This window comes from Bubalus kerabau, chromosome 1 (genome assembly GCF_029407905.1).
Source record: "Bubalus kerabau isolate K-KA32 ecotype Philippines breed swamp buffalo chromosome 1, PCC_UOA_SB_1v2, whole genome shotgun sequence".
Classification (NCBI taxonomy): Eukaryota; Metazoa; Chordata; class Mammalia; order Artiodactyla; family Bovidae; genus Bubalus; species Bubalus kerabau.
In genome coordinates, this window is record NC_073624.1 from 259,704,474 (window position 1) to 259,723,432 (window position 18,959).

The 18,959-nt window shown below is 38.5% G+C and overlaps 1 protein-coding gene across 1 annotated transcript; it reads right to left on the minus strand.

The window, feature by feature from the left end:
* Positions 1–569: 569 nt before the first annotated feature.
* Positions 570–13,402, minus strand: LYSMD3 (LysM domain containing 3). Its single transcript, XM_055564368.1, has 3 exons — positions 13,130–13,402; positions 7,679–7,941; positions 570–3,366 (listed from the first exon to the last, which is right to left on the minus strand). The coding sequence occupies exons 2-3, from the start codon at positions 7,931–7,933 to the stop codon at positions 2,701–2,703; spliced, it is 921 nt and encodes a 306-aa protein (XP_055420343.1). The 5' UTR covers positions 7,934–7,941; positions 13,130–13,402; the 3' UTR covers positions 570–2,700.
* Positions 13,403–18,959: the final 5,557 nt, after the last annotated feature.

Consider the following 18,959-nt stretch of genomic DNA (forward strand, 5'->3'; position numbering starts at 1 on the left):
TCCTAATGACTCTATAACTGATCTTAATATATCTTTTAAGGACACAAAGCCTATAATTTTCTAGGAATAGGATTGCAAAAATTATTTAAATACCATCCATTGTTTGAAACAAGCTTAACCATTTGTACCCAAACTTTTAGAAAGAACTGCCCCTTTTAAAAATAAGCAGGTTTTTCTTAAACACTTGCAACTCCAACATTTTAAGTGAACCAAATGCAGTGATTCACAGTTGTTACTTTTACATACATACATGTGTATGTTATCTTCTAATGTAGACTCAGTAAATTCAAATAAGGGTTTCAACACAAAAGCCACAATATCAAATGATAACTTTTCTTGTTTTATTAAGTTTTACAAAGTAATCTGCATTTACTACAAATTTTGTAGTACTACTTAGTACTTTTTAAAAGTTAAAATTATTTTATCTATTAAATGCTTAGGAAATTTTTTTTAATGACAAGGATTAAAATCTAGAATTCTATATATATAACATATAGAATTCTCTGTATATATAACATATACATAGAATTATATGTAATTCAAGCTATATTCAATCAAGTAAAAATATATTTTTAATTTTTTAATTATAATATATATAACTCAAACATAAGGACAAAGGAAACTGTCTGTGTCATAAGGATATGTTATATTTCCTTCAAGGAATAGGACACTCTGCAAGACAGAAAATGTTTTTAACCAACACAGAACACCTACTTTTTAAAATGTTAATGATTTTGGAAATCAGACTTCTCTTTGTCAGTTTCCAAGTATCACAAGCAGAAAGGAATCCTTGACTATCTGAAATTTCATCAATTTGATGTAAACAAAGTTCTTCAAAGGCCATCTAGCCCATTCTATCCTAAAATAATCTTTTATTTTCTTCCCTAAAACTTGATTTTCAGCAGGCTTAATAAATACAATGTAAACTGACCAAGTTAACACTGAGCATAAATTAGAAAGATGCCCAAGGCACATTAAAACAATGTTTTAAATCTCAAACTAATAGAGTCACTCAAAAAATCAGTTTGCTACAGACTTCCACATTAACGCTTTCTGGTAATCATCTAAGGCCCTCTGATATATATATGGAAAGGCTTTAATGTTTGACTTCTTTGTCCTATCTTTCTCTGACACATTGCTCCTGAAAGTACATTAAGCCTCATTAAGCATATATATATATATATATATATTTTGTTCATCTCACTTTGTATCCATATTGAAATCTGAAATATAAAACAACTGGTCAAAAAGCTTAAACATTAAAAGTTAGGAAATAATGCCCAGAAAATGAGGTGTTGTTATGTATCTTAAGGTACATACTTTATTATACACAAAACAGGCAAGCCAGACTCCACCAAATCTTGCTTCTAATGAATTATTTTGATAACATTTTAAAAACACATACTTTAAAAAATTAAATCATAGAATCAATATGCAAATGCAATTTAGCCAGAGTCTGTCTGATCCACAGTAGATCTTAAAATGTGGCCCTATAAACCCCTTCTTTCTGACCAAACCATACACCTCTGGCCTCTGTTCCCCAGAGATGCTCTAATTCAGGGAAAAAGGATCTAAGTTGAACATTTTCTCTTTGAAAACTCTAGAGGCTAAGGGATCAATAAAGCAATATGTCTGTTACTGCTAATGCTAATGGTCTTTTTACCCCTGCTTTTCTGCAACAGACCTCAGAGAGACTGAAAATGTTTTCATCCCATTAACTTGTGCTTGATAGTGAAGGTAGAGGCTAATTTTATACAGCCTATGTTATGAATCCTACTGGACTATCGAAAACAATGCTTAATTCTAAAAATTATATATTATAAGGCATTAAATGTAATTAAGGCATGTTACTACATGTAATACAGCAACAACTTATCACAGTATGTAAGGAAATATTTGCTAAATAATGGTAATCTGTACATGTGTAACACTTTCATCAAAGAACAACAAAAGTGCTTTCAAATATCAGAGGCAAATAAAATTACTTAAAAAACAGAAGCAGTGGCAGCATTCTTTAAGAGAGAAAGGTAACTTTTACGTCCTGACATAATCCAGTGTTCTAGTGACCAAATGGCAACTTCCCAACAGTAAAACATTATTTGGGGGGGTTAATAATAATATATCTCACCCTCTATTACAGACATTATAGATAACTTTCCCATTTCTGTTCTACTTATGCTTTCATAGTGTATGAACTAAATGTTTTTTTAAAACTTCAAAATAGAATTTTAAGTGCTATCAAATAATTTTAGAATCAGACTTTCTTGCAACTGAACATCTTGATGGCTCACAGTATTAAAATTTTCATCAGCTGCAGACATCTGATGCTATCATTATTTGTTTAATAAATGTATTACTAATAACCTCAAAACAAAAATACTTTAAAAATAAAATTTAAAGATAACCAGTCTTGACTAAGAAAAAGATGCATTTTTCAAGAACTTCCTAGACACACATTCAAATTCATTTCTGCTTTAAGCACTGATACAACAGATACACAGATTCACTGCTTTCAATATCAACTAGCAACTGTAGGGATTTTATACTCAACCCATTTGTAAGTGGCTCCAAATAACAACAAAAGGTGAAAAACAAAGCATCTTCAGTCTAAATTCTGCCTTTGAAGTAGTTACTGACTGTAACTGATTGACCAAGTTCCAAATGCACATGTGATTGGTAACTGTAATTGTGAACTAACTGCTATGTTTTGTGTTGAGCAGCAGGTAACTGAGAATCTTGATTATATAGTTTATGATCATCCTGTGGACCAAAGGGTATTCCTTTAGTTGGAGCAATTCCATTTTCCATTTCTCTCTGCTGTGATGGGGGTGTGACTCCTGAATGCAAATGTGAAGAATCCACCGTTGAATGGTGACTGACATCCACCTTAGCTAAAATTTCATAATACAGCAAATAAAACACTGGTGTTATTATGCCTACTATCAACATTATCACTACAGCTGTCCACCACCCTATTCCCCAGTCTGCTCCATAGTAAGGATCCTTCCGTTGAATGTTTTTGTTGTCAGGTTCAAAACGGACCTGTTGTGCTGTCAAAGCAGACACCACCTCATTAAGGTTCTCTCTTTTGGTGTCTGTGCATTTTACTATTTGTTCAATGTCTCGGTCTACTTCTTTTAGAAAGCTACCAGCTGACTCAGTGGAAGAAAGAGAGTCATTAGCTGACAAAACTTCCTGTTGTTCTGGAAGGTATTGAACAGTAGAAGGACGTGAAGCCTGTCTTCCTTTTGGAGGATAAAGTGTTTCAGTCAATGAACTAAACTTTTTTACTGGAATTTTGATAGACCTAAGGGCAAAAAAGTCTTGGTCACTGATGAGATTGTTAACCCTCTTGATATCTGCTACCTGTAAGAAAAAAAAAACAACATTCAACTAAATTCTGAATCAAAATAAAAGTAGTAACAATTCATTCATCCCAGTTACTTTTGGAGGGGAAAAAATGAGCTTAGTATTGGAAGTATTGAGTTATCACATCCAGAGAGATTTTATTTGTGGATAACAGTTCTATACCACTCTTGATCTACCAGTCTTAAGAAATCACCAATTATATTCTACCATCAACCCATACATTGTTAACACTAATTCTAGTTAAATAGATTCTAGGATCTTTTGATATTTCTCTTTGCACATCCTGTACAAATATCACACTCTGCTGCTTGTAAACAATTTGTGAAGGAAGGATTACAGACTTAAGTTCTTCTTATGTGGCAGTTAGAGTATAGGTAAATGTCAACTTAACCCAATAAAAGTACCATGTTTTATCAAAACTAAGATGCCATCCACTCTTAGGATGTCCCATTATTTTATGCATCATAAAGGTAAAAAAAACTCCACCAAATATTGAAGATGCCACCATTCTAATTTTAAAGATGTTAAAATATTTTATTTTTAAAAATACACGTTGGAATTAATAAAGTGATAATTTATCTCCTTCACTTGTTTTCTGAAGCCATTTCCCCCCAAACTTCTTGCTGTAAATGCATTATTCAGCTCCTCCCAAGATCAGTCATTTTTATAGGCTTTCCTTGTATATTTTATATAGTCCTCAACCTGTCTATATATCCTATCCACCTGCCAACAATGGCAAGAGTAAGAGAGTATTTCTCAGGCTACCAATTACTATGCCAGGCTCTCCAACTACTTTTAAATTATTAGTTCATCAAAGCTGTAAACTAAGCCCTGATCATTTATCACCTGATTGATGTCAGAGAGGTTAAAGTGAATCTAGGATAAAACTTAGATTTCTGACATGGCCAACAATGGATAATCACGTCCCTCATTAAGATATGGAACACTGTAGAGGGTAAGAGAGAATGAACACAGATTTCACACGTGTTGACTTTGAGGTGCCTGAAATATGAAAGTGGAGGATGTCCAAAAGGCAGTTAAGAGATGAATGTCTGAAATTCAGAAGAATGATCCAGCGAAAGAGAGATTTGTGGATTACCAGCAGAAATGATAATTGAAGTCACAAGAGTAGATAGATTCGCTAGAAGAAGGCAACACAGGAAAGATCCCTGAGGAATGCCAACATTTGAGGTGCGTGCTGAGTAAGAGAAAGCCACAAAACAGACTGAGAAACAGTAGCCAGGAAAGCACTGTATGATAGTGGTTAAAAGCACAGGTCACCTGGATTTGAAGCATGACCTTGACACTTTCTAGCTGTACGATTTGGGGCAGGTTGTTTAACCTCTCTGCAAATCAGTTTCACGTATGTAAAATGACTGTAATAACACTACCTACCACATACGGTTACTGTGAAGATTAATGTATTAAAATGTCCAAAGAACATCTATAGTGAAACACATATATTATGCAAGTGTTAGCTCATATTAAACTTTAATAGTAGGAAAATCAGAAACCTGCAGAATCCAGGTTGTCAAAGAGGGTTTTTAAGAGGCAGTAGTGACCTGGATTAATTGCATATTACTGATCCAGTGTGATGCAGAATGAGAAAAAGTGAATTCCTTTGACGTGTATGTGTGGAAGGAAGAGAGAGAGGAGATGACAGTGTAATGTTAAAGGGCGCTTAGTCATTTTACTACCTTAGGGATCTTTTTTAAGACAAATGAGGATTCACCGACAACACGAAAGCCTGACCGTATTCTCTTTAAATGCTCTTTTGCTTGGTATTGTACATTCCATCTAATAACTACTCAGCAACCTTTCTGAACCTTGCTTCCAAGATTTAGCCTCTACCTCTCTAAATATCCCTATAATGTTTTCTCTGTTATGCTAACTTCCTTGGTTACATTTAAGATTCCAACCCTGAACTTTTCATTCCTCTTATCACTGTTTTATAACAGGCATATTTCAATAATTCCTAAGGTTGAATATTTATAAGCAGAATATGGCACTAACTTCCATAATTTTTAAATGATAAATCCGTCTTGTAAGATTAATCATTTTTTTCCCCTATTAGTTGAGCTCTGTCAAACAGAGCACTGTTTAACTCCTAACTCCGTTTTATCAATTTTCCCATTACTATGGCCAATGCCATCTTCTCTGTTAAGCTAACTGCCTTTCATCACTGTACATATAATTAAGGAAACAGCAGACACATCCTGTGATTGCCCCTAATACATTTTCTATCAGCTTCTTCTCTATCCTTGCTATAAATATTTTAGCCCACGCACTTATATTCATTGGATATTCCAATAACCTCTTTCTTGGATTCCCTCTAATTCACCAGCAGGTTCTCCCTGCCCCACCCTACCCCCATTTTGCAGCACTCTTTAAAACCTTAAAATGATGTTCTCTTACTATATAGCAAACTTTTCCTCAGTTATCTTACAGCACTTTATCCTAGTCTGTGTCACTCATTTCTGACACACCTAATAAACTTCCTCTGTTGTCTATACCTCCTTGCTATCTTTTCTACTTCACTGTCATATGTCTGAAATACTCTGTCCTTTTCAAAACCTCACTGATTAAAAATATGACCTATTTTTAAATCATTCAGATGGCATTTCAGATTTCTCTTTTTCTAAGAAAACTTTCTAGGCTCTAGAAAACTGCTGTCTTTCTCTAATAAAACGACTAGACCATATTCTTCTCTTGGATCTCCATGTTGATATTTTTAGCCTTGCCCCAATCTTAAAAGTCTTGATTACTTTCCATTAACAACCTTCTAAGGTTTATTTCTCCATGGTCTTATTTCTCTACAGAATACATATTAACAATTTTATCTGCATTAAAGAATGAAATCAAATCATTTTCTGATTTAACAATAAATGTTCCCATACATAAACAAATCACAAAAAACCCCAAACCCAGCTTTTCTTACTCCATCAAGAAACGCATTTCAATAAAATATTTTATTAAATGTTTAAATTAAAATGTGTAATATTTGTTTTGATCAATCGTGAATAACTGCAGTACTTATTCATAAAAAATAACACACAGAACCTCATGGTCATAGGAAACTTTATAAAATTAAATTTAAATATATATATAAATTTATCAATATATGTGTGTTTCTACTGCAGGGAACTGTGACAGGTAATCAATAAAAGATTCTCAAGCATAAATATATTTTACACTATGAAAGATTTTGAGGGGGAGAATGAAAATATTAATCAAGGAGAAAAAGGAATATATAAAATTTCATGCTACTAAAAAGAGAGCTCATATATTTTAAATGAATGATTTTAGGTAGCAAATCCTGGTGGTATTTGGAATTCCATGCATACATTTACAGAATATTCTAATAGTCTTATTTTTAAATATCAATATTGATAACATTCTGGAAATTAAATTCTTTGAAACAATTTTAAGTCACAATGTATTTAAGATGTTCACTTTAAAATGTGCGAGGTGTTACATAGTACATTTCAAAATTCTTTTGGGAACGTAAGAATAAAAACTTTGATAACAAAGGATTTAAACATGTTTACATGAAAACAGATTCCATGTTATGGATGCAAGATGGACATGACACAGATATACAATGAATTTAAACAGTTTAATACCTAGCAAAATAAAAAATATACCTTTCCTCTATAAATCCCTCTTAAGAGAATCTATTTCACAGAAACAAAGGTATTAGTTAGTGACGACATTCACTGCCCAATGCAAAACATGGAGGAAATCCTGACTACCCATGAATAAGAGAACCATTTAATAACTGTGGTATATCCATACTATGGAACATCATAAGCTATATACCATAGTTAGACCTATATGGCTATGAGGGATGTTCATGATACTAATAAATGAAAACGAGGCAACTTTCACAGTAACATGGATAATATAAACCAATTTTAAAAACATCACCACATACATATACATCTCCCCTCAGAGAAGGTATGGAAAGAGATACACCAGTGTGTGTTATCTTAGGAAATTGGGATAGGAAAAATACTTTCCTCATATATTTCTACATTCTGTTACAACTTTAATAAGGAGAAAAATAAATACATTTCAGTGTTTTCAATCTGAAAACAGAATCATGACTTAGAAATAAACAGAATTCAAGTGTTCACTTAAAATTTAAGAAGTTAACATCCATCAACAGGATAAGAGATTTCTGTGGAAAGAGGAAAAAAAGCAGGGGGTGGAGGAACGAAGATGAAAGGGCACAGACTTTACTCCAACTTGTACTATGAACAAATGACGTATTTGGGGCTGCATTATGCAAAGTCAGATTAAAACTTACCGTACAACAGTACTGAAGGGCTATTGCATTTAAAGTGTCTCCTTCCTGTATATCTTTTGTTAACACTATGATGTCATCAAGTCTATCTTTTGATGTACTTCTTCGGATTTTTTCTTTTCCTCGGGATCGAAGCTCATATACTTCAGCATCTTCCTCCAACATATCACTGTCTGTACAATTTCCAAATGCATGTACTTGAGCACTTGAATGAATTCCTGGAAGAGGAAAACTACGATTCTGATGCCTCCCAGCCATGTCCAAATCTGGTGGGGAAAGAAGGCAGAGAAAACTGTGGAATGTAGCTGACCCATTTGACTGATTTACATGAATCTTATATTCAAGACACTCTATATTTTGTTTTTTAAAGAATGGTTTGAGTTATTTAAAAACTTAGGTTCAAGTTTTGTAGCTGTTGAAGAACAATGAGCATATCTGGCAATGGAGACAATGGGATGGGAGGAAGAGGTAATCCATTCTTTCAGAGCGTATGTCACACAACAGTGATGCTTACATTTTAATAAGGGCAAATTGCTGTATTTTTTTAGGTCAAAAAATTAAGTTTCCCCATGCTGAGTATGTGAAGAAAATATAAGAAATATAAGAAATAATTTTAAGATCACACATCTTAAAAACGTGTGATCATATATAATTTATAGATCTGATGGAATCAAAATATAGTTTTTACATATATACACACAACACTTTTATAAACCCCAAACTTTCTGAGTTGTCCTGCGTTTTAAGTTCCATGAGACTGAACTATCTTTCGGACTCCCCTCCCACTTCCCTGGATCAGGCTAATTTCAGTATTTATATTTAGTACAATATGTGCCATCTATACAGGTCATGATTTTGCTCTCAACCAGGGATTTTTCTTCCCTGGCAGCTTTTCATCAAACTTTTAGCTTACCAAAGCCTCCATGAAACTCAACTTATAGTCCATAGAGACTGTGAACAGACCCTGTTTATTTAACTTATATGCAGAGTACATCATGAGAAACGCTGGACTGGAAGAAACACAAGCTGGAATCAAGATTGCCAGGAGAAATATCAATAACCTCAGATATGCAGATGACACTACCCTTATGGCAGAAAGTGAAGAGGAACTAAGAAGCCTCTTGTTGAAAGTGAAACAGGAGAGAGAAAAAGTTGGCTTAAAGCTCAACATTCAGAAAACGAAGATCATGGCATCCGGTCCCATCACTTCATGGGAAATAGACGGGGAAACAGTGTCAGACTTTATTTTTCTGGGCTCCAAAATCACTGCAGATGGTGACTGCAGCCATAAAATTAAAAGACGCTTACTCCTTGGAAGGAAAGTTATGACCTACCTAGATAGCATATTCAAAAGCAGAGACATTACTTTGCCAACAAAGGTCTGTCTAGTCAAGGCTATGGTTTTTCCTGTGGTCATGTATGGATGTGAGAGTTGGACTGTGAAGAAGGCTGAGTGCCAAAGAATTGATGCTTTTGAACTGTGGTGTTGGAGAAGACTCTTCAGAGTCCCTTGGACTGCAAGGAGATCCAACCAGTCCATTCTGAAGGATATCAGCCCTGGGATTTCTTTGGAAGGAATGATGCTAAAGCTGAAACTCCAGTACTGTGGCCACCTCATGTGAAGAGTTGACTCACTGGAAAAGACTCTGATGCTGGGAGGGATTGGGGGCAAGAGGAGAAGGGGTCGACGGAGGATGAGATGGCTGGATGGCATCACTGACTCGATGGACGTGAGTCTAAGTGAACTCCGGGAGTTGGTGATGGACAGGGAGGCCTGGCGTGCTGCGATTCATGGGGTTGCAAAGAGTCGGACACGACTGAGTGACTGATCTGATCTGATCTGATTCACTTATACTACAGAAAAGACAATTTAAGACTGAGATGAGAGCTGACTTAAGTGTACTCACTCACAACTCACCTTCATCAAGCTGACCTATTCTCATTAAAAAAGAGTAGGTGGGAGAAATTCTCCAATGGGCGGGGCATTCGGTGCTACACGTTCTGAATGGATGACTTTGACACAGGCGTGCCACGATGTATGGCAATGGTGTCTGCATCATCAGCCACTCCTGTGAACCCAACTGCTTTCTCGAGTCATCCACGTGGAGGGCTAGGGACACATCATCATCTTTACCTACCCTGCATTGCTTCCTGCATGGTGAGGAGCTCATGTATGACTACAAGTCACCACTGATGATGCCAGCAACAAGATGCCCTGTAACTATGGTACCTAGTGCTGCTGAAGCTGTGGCTACCTGCCACGACCCGTTGCCAACTTGGGCCTAGCCTGGGGACTTCCTCATCCCTCCCAGAGCATCTCACCCCACCATCATGTTCAGGGTGGATGTGGGCATGCAGGTGGCAAGGGCTCTGCCTCCCCACCTTCAGGCCACCCAGCAATTACCCCCTTCCTACCCTGGGGCCCCAGAATATAGACACTGCACAAAGGTTTCTAAATCCCTTCTTACCTATGTTAGGAGAGTGAGATCCCAGGTGGCAACCAGACCCTCCCCCACCAAAGTCTATCAGTGTTAAAAACAAAAAACAAGAACATAAACCAATTCCACACTCACGGTTTTAACTTCATATTAATTATTCACATAAGGAAGGATAGATTATTTTCAATAATTGTGAAAGAGAGTAGAGAAGTAGTAAAAGGAATTTGGAAGGTAAAATACTTAAGGCTTAACAATGTGGCTCAGATACAAAGAAAAGAAATTAGTTAAAGGTCACACCAAGATTTCTGATTTGTGTCCCTGAGTAAATGTTGGTGCCATTCACTAAGATTTGGAACACTGGAAGAGCATGGGGTGAGGGTGGGTGACTTTGATTATAAATTCCTTTAAGATAACCAAAAAGAATGTCAAATAGTCAAGTGGACTATGTGGTCAAATTCAGAAAGGTCTGAGGGACATAATTTCATGACTCTCCTGCACATAGGTGGAAACTGAAGCTGTATAGATAAGATTACCTAGAGAGAGAGGGTGCAGAATAAGAAAAGTGGGTCCAATGTGGACCCTTAGAGAACTGCTACATTTAGTATCTAGATGAAGGAAGATCAGCCTGCAAAGAGGGAAAAGAAGTAATCAGAGGAGGAGGAAATCATGAAAATGCTGTGCAATGAAAGCCAAGGCTAAATGATTCCCCAAAGGCAGTTGTGAATACTATGGACAAGCACCAGGTGGAAAAGAAAAAAAATCAGAAAAGACCAACTCCAAAAGTCTGAATTTGTAATATATACAATAAATCATCTACTATGTTGGGACATACTTAGAAAATTTTGGAAACTATTTCATATCATTGAATCCAACCCCAGAAAACCAGTTTCTGTCCCTGCTCTATGGCAACATGGTAATGCTTTAAAAATTCAAAGTTTCTACTCAATAAGTAACTAATAGCTACATATTAAGTCGATAATTTCACCTGTAGAGCTACATTATTTACTACCATAAACTGGAACTCCTAACTCAGCAGCCACCAAACTAAAGAAACCTACCCACATTTTACATCTCAAAAGCAGTTTTAAAATCACATCTATTCCTTCAAGGAATTCTAACAAGTGACAACTCTAACAAGGTTAAAGATGAAACTTGTTTTAATACCGTAATAAATTAAGGATGCTTTATTTTTATTTTGTTCTCAAAGAAGTTGAAAGAGTATCTCACCTTCACCTAAAACAGATAATAGTTTTATTTCCACTTTTTTAAGTCTTTCAATACTGTCTTTAATCTAGGAAATATCTGAATACTGTGAATTCCTAGGCAAAATTTTATACATATGCACACTTTTCTGGGGATAATATTTATTGTTTTCATATTCTCAAAAAGTTTTACAAGTTATGAACCACTTAATATACAGCAATTTACACTTGGCTATAGGGATTGGTGGCAGGAGGAAAAGGGGACGACAGAGGATGAGATGGCTGGATGGCATCACCGACTCGATGGACGTGAGTCTGAGTGAACTCCGGGAGTTGGTGATGGACAGGGAGGCCTGGCGTGCTGCGATTCATAGGGTCGCAAAGAGTTGGACACGACTGAGCGACTGAACTGAACTGATACTATAACTCAGTTATGCTGCCAACTTTAGACTTTTTCTCCTGATAATTTGTTCTTAGAATCCGCAGGTGGCTTAGTACCGCTGAAATTCACTGAGCAAGGCACAACAGCCATTTTAGATACTATTATCAACGTCTCTCCATAGTATGTGCTAGACAGGTGGCGCCAGTGGTAAAGAATCTGTCTGCCAATGCGGAAGACCTAAGAGATGCAGGTTCGATCCACTGGTCGGGAAGATCCCCGGGAAGAGGGCATGGCAACCCACTCTGGTATTCTTGCCTGGAGAATCCCAGGCACAGAGGAGCCTGGCGGGCTACAGTCCATAAGGTCGCAGAGAGTCGGACACGACTGAAGCGACTTAGCTGCAGCGACTCCATGATACACTGCGAAACAGTATCTGTCTCACGATCTCTTCACTCCCCTTGTACTGAAGTAACCCAGGCAGTAGAATATCACAAACTCGATAGTTTGTTTCTGAATAATCAAGAGTTGGTTGTGTCCCTAACTGACAATGAAAAGCTAGACTCGGGCCCCGGCATATAATTATCTGAGCCAACTATATAAAAGATTACAAAGTACACAGTAGTGAAGTCATCTGGCTCAATTTGCTCCACCTGTTACAATTCTCTTAGGGCAGGACAGAAAGCACAAGTGCCTCCTTCAGAAAACTGAAACAAGCCTGCATGCTACGTAGATTACAAGAATTGGCAAAAAAGTAACCCAATGGACCCCATGTTAAAGTACTCATCAGCTCACTCGGTAACTGAAAATTATTTCCCCAATGCCTACGTGCTCTATAAATGCTGTTGGGTGCTTTCACTTTGACGTTCTTTAAGCAAGTGGCAATAAAAGGGCCACAGGTCTCAAGCTACTTCAGCACTGGGACAGTATCAGAGAGACTGTTTTCTCAGGGCCAATCGAGTTTCTAGAAACTTAACTTCCCTCCTCCTCCTTTCCACACGTCTAGTTTTTTTTCTCTGTTACACCTAGCGATGATCAAACCTCAGATCCCTATGTTGTCATCGTACTTGGGACGATGTGGACCAGCTGCTGTCAACGAATATTCAACACAAACACGAGGCTGTGGGAGAAAGGTAGCGTGTCTAGTCGGGAAACGCGATGCTCAGGGATTCGGGCAGGGAGGAGCCTTTCCTCCGAGCCTCAGTTTCCCCGAGAGTGTAACAAGGGGCTTTGGTGGAGCTGGTCTCGAAGGTCTCCGCTGCCTCGGAGTCTCTTCCAAGCGGGGCCGGGGTCCGAACCTCCGACAGCAGGCCCGCCACATCTGCGGCCGCTGGGTCCGCGCCGCCTCCAGCGAAGGGGCAGTCCGGGCCCCAACGCCGCCGGCCGGACTCGGCCACCTCCCACCCCCTCACCCACCTCTGGCCGCCATCTTTACCTGTCCCGTTAGCAGGAGAGACTCAACCAGGAGACGGCCACCAGGTCCGCCGCCGCCGCGGTCCCGGGCCAGTTCATGGCCGAGCCTCAGTCTCTGACTGCCCCTGTCCTCTTCCACCGTCGTCGCCGCTGCTGCCGCCACCGCCACCAACGTCTCCGCCTTTCGTGCCGTGCGCCGCCGCCACGTCCGCAAACCTGCCGTGCGTCATCGCGTCAAGTGGGCGGAGGTGGGAAGAGACCGGCAGGAGGAGGAGGGCGGGGGCGCGAGGGCGAGCCCAAGAACCCGGGACTGCCTAACCACAGGCCGACGCGGGCGCGCAGGCGCAGGGATTCCGCCGTAGCCCGGGAGTCGGGTGCAGGTTCCAGCCCCGCCCCTGACGCCAGCCCCGCCCATGACTCCTCCCCTTAGGCCCCGCCCCTTCATTTTCCTCAGTTCATAAACGCTTCGGGGCCAAGTCCGCAGGTTAATCCAGCTATTTGGGCCGACCTTGTGTAGTCGTCTGTTTCTTTCGTACGGCGTTGGCAAAAACCGGCTGGAAAACACTGAGGGGTGCGGTACTGATGGTTTGTGAGGGTTTGTCCGGGGCTGCTGTGCATTTCCTCTTTGCCTCTGAAGGTTTGTATGGTGTGGGGAAGGACGCCCCGAAGCATTGACATCCATGTTTTAAATTATTCCATGCTTCTTGCTCTTCGTACTGAATCCTCTCGACTCCTGCAGAAAAGACAAAATACTGGAGGGAAAAAACCCTTGGGCGGCAGAGGACAATTGTTTCAGCCTTTATATTCTTAGATGAGGAAAGTGAGCCACCTAGAGTTAGGCCCCGGAAAATGTTTGCCCTCGAGCCCCGGGATTTCAGGCTTCCTTTTCTCAATGAGACAAGGCTGTTTACAAATTGCAGTGTAGTTTGTTTTGAAAATTAACTGAAAGCCTACCACGTTTGTTTTGGAGTCAATAAGATTTTAGTTTGTTAAATGACAAATTCATGACATTATACATGGTGCTTCTCAGAAATTTACTGAATGAGTGTGATAACGTTTGCATTTATGTAAATAAGTGTAAAGCGTTTTTAATGATGTGCGTAATGTCTCCCAGTGTTGACGTTAGACTTTACACTTTGACGATCAGGCTGTTCTTACGACAATATAAATTTTAGACCCAAACAGGCAGGGTGCAGTGTACTTCTTTGAGGAATGTCTGAATATTTATGCATCATGAAGTCTTCGAAGCTTTGTTTTAAATTATTTTCAAAGATTATGTTTTCTGTTTTCTGGGGAGTGCCTCAGTAAAGGTTAGGAATTCTGCATTGCAATCTTTTTTCTTTTATTTCTGAAGATAGGCACTGTGCTCCACAATGCAACAAAAAGAACTGGTGTAGAAGACTAAAAAAAAAAATGTTTTTTAAGTTTGTCGGAGCTGTTCTGTGTGCTGTTGCCCTTCTGACACCCCTGTCTGTAACCATTTATCACTGAGACATTTTCTCATCAGTAGACAAAGGATATTTTCCCGACTGGATGTGTAGGACTCAAGCAGCTCAGCCTTCATGAATGTTAATGTGAATACAACCTTCTTTCTGCATATAGGTTTCTTTTCTTATTTTAATGTCAATAGGCAGTGGAATCCATGTGAAAGTCCAAGAGATAGAATTTCAAGCGCTTCTACAGGACGGCTACCTATTTCCTTTGTATAAATACTTTCTCAATGATATGTGCATGCTCTTGAACCATTATTTATATTTAACAAAGGTGCAGTTACTGAACTTTGTACAAAAAGATAATAATAGAAATATATTTTATTATAAAAATATACAAAGGAGGCAGTTAGCCATGAAGTTTGGCCAAGTTCCAAAAAACTGGCCAGTAGGAACAAATACTTTGTCTGAGAAAAAGGATGTCCCTAGTACTGAGCAAGGCTAAAAGGATTTTCAATTTTTTAGATCTCTGACAGTTTTCATTCAAAGGCTGTAGACAAAGAAAATATGTAGTTTCTAGGAATGTGTATTTCTTTCATTAAACATTTAGGTTTTGTGGTATGTCCCAGAATAAAAACTGTATTTTAATAAGAGTATAAATTGATGCAAGCAGTTAAGAGTGTTACTTGGAAATATGAAAGTTAAAAATGTAATTGACTGAATTATTACATTGCAAAGTAATTACCTTGGATTCACTTACAGATAAACATGTATAAGATGTAACAGGTATGTTCAGGAATGTTTATTACAGTAATAGCCAAAAATCTGAAAATATGTTAAATGTTCATCAATAACAGACTGAAAACTTCTAGTACTTTTAAATAATGCAATATTATGCCTTTGCTCAAAGCAATGAAGTTGTTTTTCGTATTTTCTGATTTATTAATTTAATTACCTAACATGTTTTTTCTGGAGAAGAACTATGCATGCAACCTTTGTTCTAGGCATTGGGGATACAATACTTAAAAAGCCAAACTTTCCTTATTCATGGGGCTTCCATAACTAGGCACATGGAAAGAAAGTTCTCCAGAACGTATTTTAAAGAGACAAAAAGTAAGATGCCACATAGAATGTGTGATGTCATTGCTTTGGAATAAAATTTTAAATGCACACCCCTCACCCTCCTCACTCTCATACACACACGTTCATATATCTGTACAGGGAAATGTGTTTAATTTTTCTTTCTAGAAACTAAAGAAATTTTTGAAAGGACTAGATGTGGTGGAAACCTTTGCCCTTTCTTCTTAGACCTCTCTACGTAGACTGAATTTTTATTACCATGCGCTTTTATTATTATTGAAAAATATTAAGGCTGAAGACTTTTTTTTTTTAATTGGCTGTGCTTGCTGGGTCTTTGTTGCTATGTGGGATTTTCTCTGGTTGCAGCGAATGGAGGCCACTCTCTAGATGCAGTGTGTGGGCTTCTCATTGTGGTGCCTTCTCTTCTTGCTGAGCACGGGCCTTAGGGTCTGCAGGCTTCAGTAGTTGTGTTTCCTGGGCTCTAGCGCATAGGCCTAATAGTTGTGGCACAAGGGCTTAACTGCTATGTGGCATGTGGGATCTTCTTGCATTGGCAGGTGGATTCTTTACCACTGACCCACCAGGGAAGCCTGCTTTTTATTGTTGAATAACTGGACTTGTTTTATCCACAGTCAGCCAATAGTCAACTATGCACCGCTTAATCATTCCTGAGTCTCTTTGTGCTTTGTATTCAAGTAGTGAGTATCTATCAGAGAAGGCGATGGCACCCAACTCCAGTACTCTTGCCTGGAAAATCCCATGGATGAAGGAGCCTGATAGGCTGTAGTCCATGGGGTGGCTAAGAGTCGGACACGACTGAGCAACTTCCCTTTCACTTTTCACTTTCATGCATTGGAGAAGGAAATGGCAACCCACTCCAGTGTTCTTGCCTAGAGAATCCCAGGGACAGGAGAGCCTGGTGGGCTGCTGTCTATGAGGTCGCACAGAGTCGCACAGAGTTGGACACGACTGAAGTGACTTGCAGCAGCAGCAGCAGCAGTGATTATCTGCATTGGGAGCATGGAGTTTTAGCCATGAACCACCAGGGAAGTCCCAGGAAAGGGACTGATTGAAAAGGTAGATAGGCACCAGCCTGAGGAGAGTCTGGTTGAGAGCCACATTGGCAGCTGGGAGGAGAACTTGCCAGGCAGAAGGAAGAGCCAAGAGCCCAGTTGGATGGCTGGAGTGGATTGCACCAGGTCTGAGAGCAGCAGGACATGAGGTTAGAGGGGGCCAAATAGGACAGGACTGTGTAGGCCATTCCTAGGACTTGGGCTTCTACTCCCAGCAAGGTGGGAAACCATGGGAGGATTTGGTGCAGAGGAGGATGTTAAATTAAATACATTGTAAGTGGATTGTTTAGTAGAGCCAGGATACAAGCAGGTAGATCACTGAGGAGGCTATGGCCATAATGGGGGCAGGAAAGAGGTTGGCTTTTAGTCAGAGAGGACATAAAATATCAGATTGATTTGGATTAGAAATACTTGGCTTAAAGTCATTTTTTCAAATCATGCAAATTCCTGAGATTACATCATATTGGTTTTTAAGATACTTTTCACCAGTTCCTTCTTGTATACCTTCATTTCCCCTGTTAATACTAAATAAACCAGATTTACCACTGTGGCAATTGAAGGATCTAAGTAAAGTTTCCCTTCTCCCTTCTCACCATGTTTTCTTTTATTTACAGTTAAGGTTGAGCTGATTTTTTTTTTTTTCCCCCAAGCTTTAATCCTATCTGGCTTCTAAATCCCTTCAGAATTGTTTGAAGCAAAGAATGCCTGCTGACTTCAAAGAGTATTTCACATTTGGATTTACTCACTGGGGCATTTAATGAGAGTAGTAGAACTTTCCTTTCCACAGAATTGTGTGTTTGGCAATGGTATATGTTGACTGGTAAGCAGTCTGTTAAGAAAAAATACCCTGAAACTCATCTTTTTTTAATCTATTATTTTACAAAGGACTTATATTCCTTCTGAATATTCTAAATCTAATCTGTTATTTTATAGGAGAATCAATTTGTATTAACAGAAAATTGATTAACTTCCCTTTCATTACTTTGACCTTAAGACTATACTACAGACTTGGTTATCTGTAGCATAACATAGTATAAATGAATAATTGGTGTATAAAGATTTCTAAATCTTTACTACACCAGTCTTCAGAAGAAAATTCCTTGAGTGTTACTCTTGGCTTTGTGAAAGACAATTTATATAGACTTTATAATTAATGCCGATGCAAAATCAGGCATTAGCTTGAGAAAGAATGATTCTTTGTATAAAAATATTATGGTTGCTCATAGGGTAAAGCCATTAAAAGCATTTCATAATCTAGTCTGGTAAAATAGATGTGTTAGCTCTTCTATCTTATTTGGTTTTAGCAACTGGAAGGGATAGTTTGGAGGTGAATGTGATGTGAATACATGAAAGTGTTTATAATGAATCTTTTTTCTTCCTGTCTTGTCCTGCCTTGCATGAGCCATGTTCACCTTTCTCTAAATATCTATTCTTTACTCATTAAAATTCAAATTTCATAATAATTGGAAGTGGAGACAACTACTGCTGGTGGGTGTGTGTAATGAGAGCACCCAAAGACATCGGTAGTAGACTGGAAAACTTCAACAAGGAAATTATGATAAGAATGGCAACATCTACTTCTTTTAATATTTGTGAAGTTAAGGCAGTCTATGCAAAACTGACATTTCAACAGCTATACCAGCTTTTGTCAAAGTGTAGTCTACCAAACTTGTCTAAGTGTAGTTTTGCCAATCTCCAAGACTCCTTCATGGAATCCTCAAGATCAAAACTATTTTTGCAGTAATACTAAGACATTATTTATCTGGCTCACTGTGTTATCATTTATACTCATGTGAATGAATCAAGACAGTGGCATCAAACTATTAATAATAATATATTAGTAGTTATGATAATACATGGGGCTTCCCTGGTGGCTCAGTTGGTAAAGAATCTGCCTGCAATGTGGGAGACCTGAGTTCAATCCCTGGGTTGAGAAGATCCCCTGGAGGAGGACATGGCAACCTACTCAGGTATTCTTGCCTGGAGAATCCCATGGACAGAGGAGCCTGGCAGGCTGCAGTCCATGGGGTTGCAAAGAGTTGGACACAACTGAGTGACTAAGCACAGCACAATACATTAAAATGGTCACTGATACATACTCATTTTTAAATTTTATTTCTTCATTCATTTATTTGGCTTCACTGTGCAGTTTGGAGGATCTTAGTTCCCCAACTAGGGATCAAACCTGGCCAGGCATGTAGCAATAAAAGGGCGAAATACTAACCACTGGACCACTAGGGAATTCCACATACTCATTTTTTTTTCTAAA

Excerpts from the sequence above, each read along its gene's own strand:
- LYSMD3 (XM_055564368.1), bottom strand. The coding sequence starts at position 7,933 with ATGGCTGGGAGGCATCAGAATCGTAGTTTTCCTCTTCCAGGAATTCAT. Across the intron at positions 3,367-7,678 it reads CCCTTCAGTACTGTTGTACG|GTAGCAGATATCAAGAGGGT; the intron begins GTAAGTTTTAAT and ends TTTTTCTTACAG.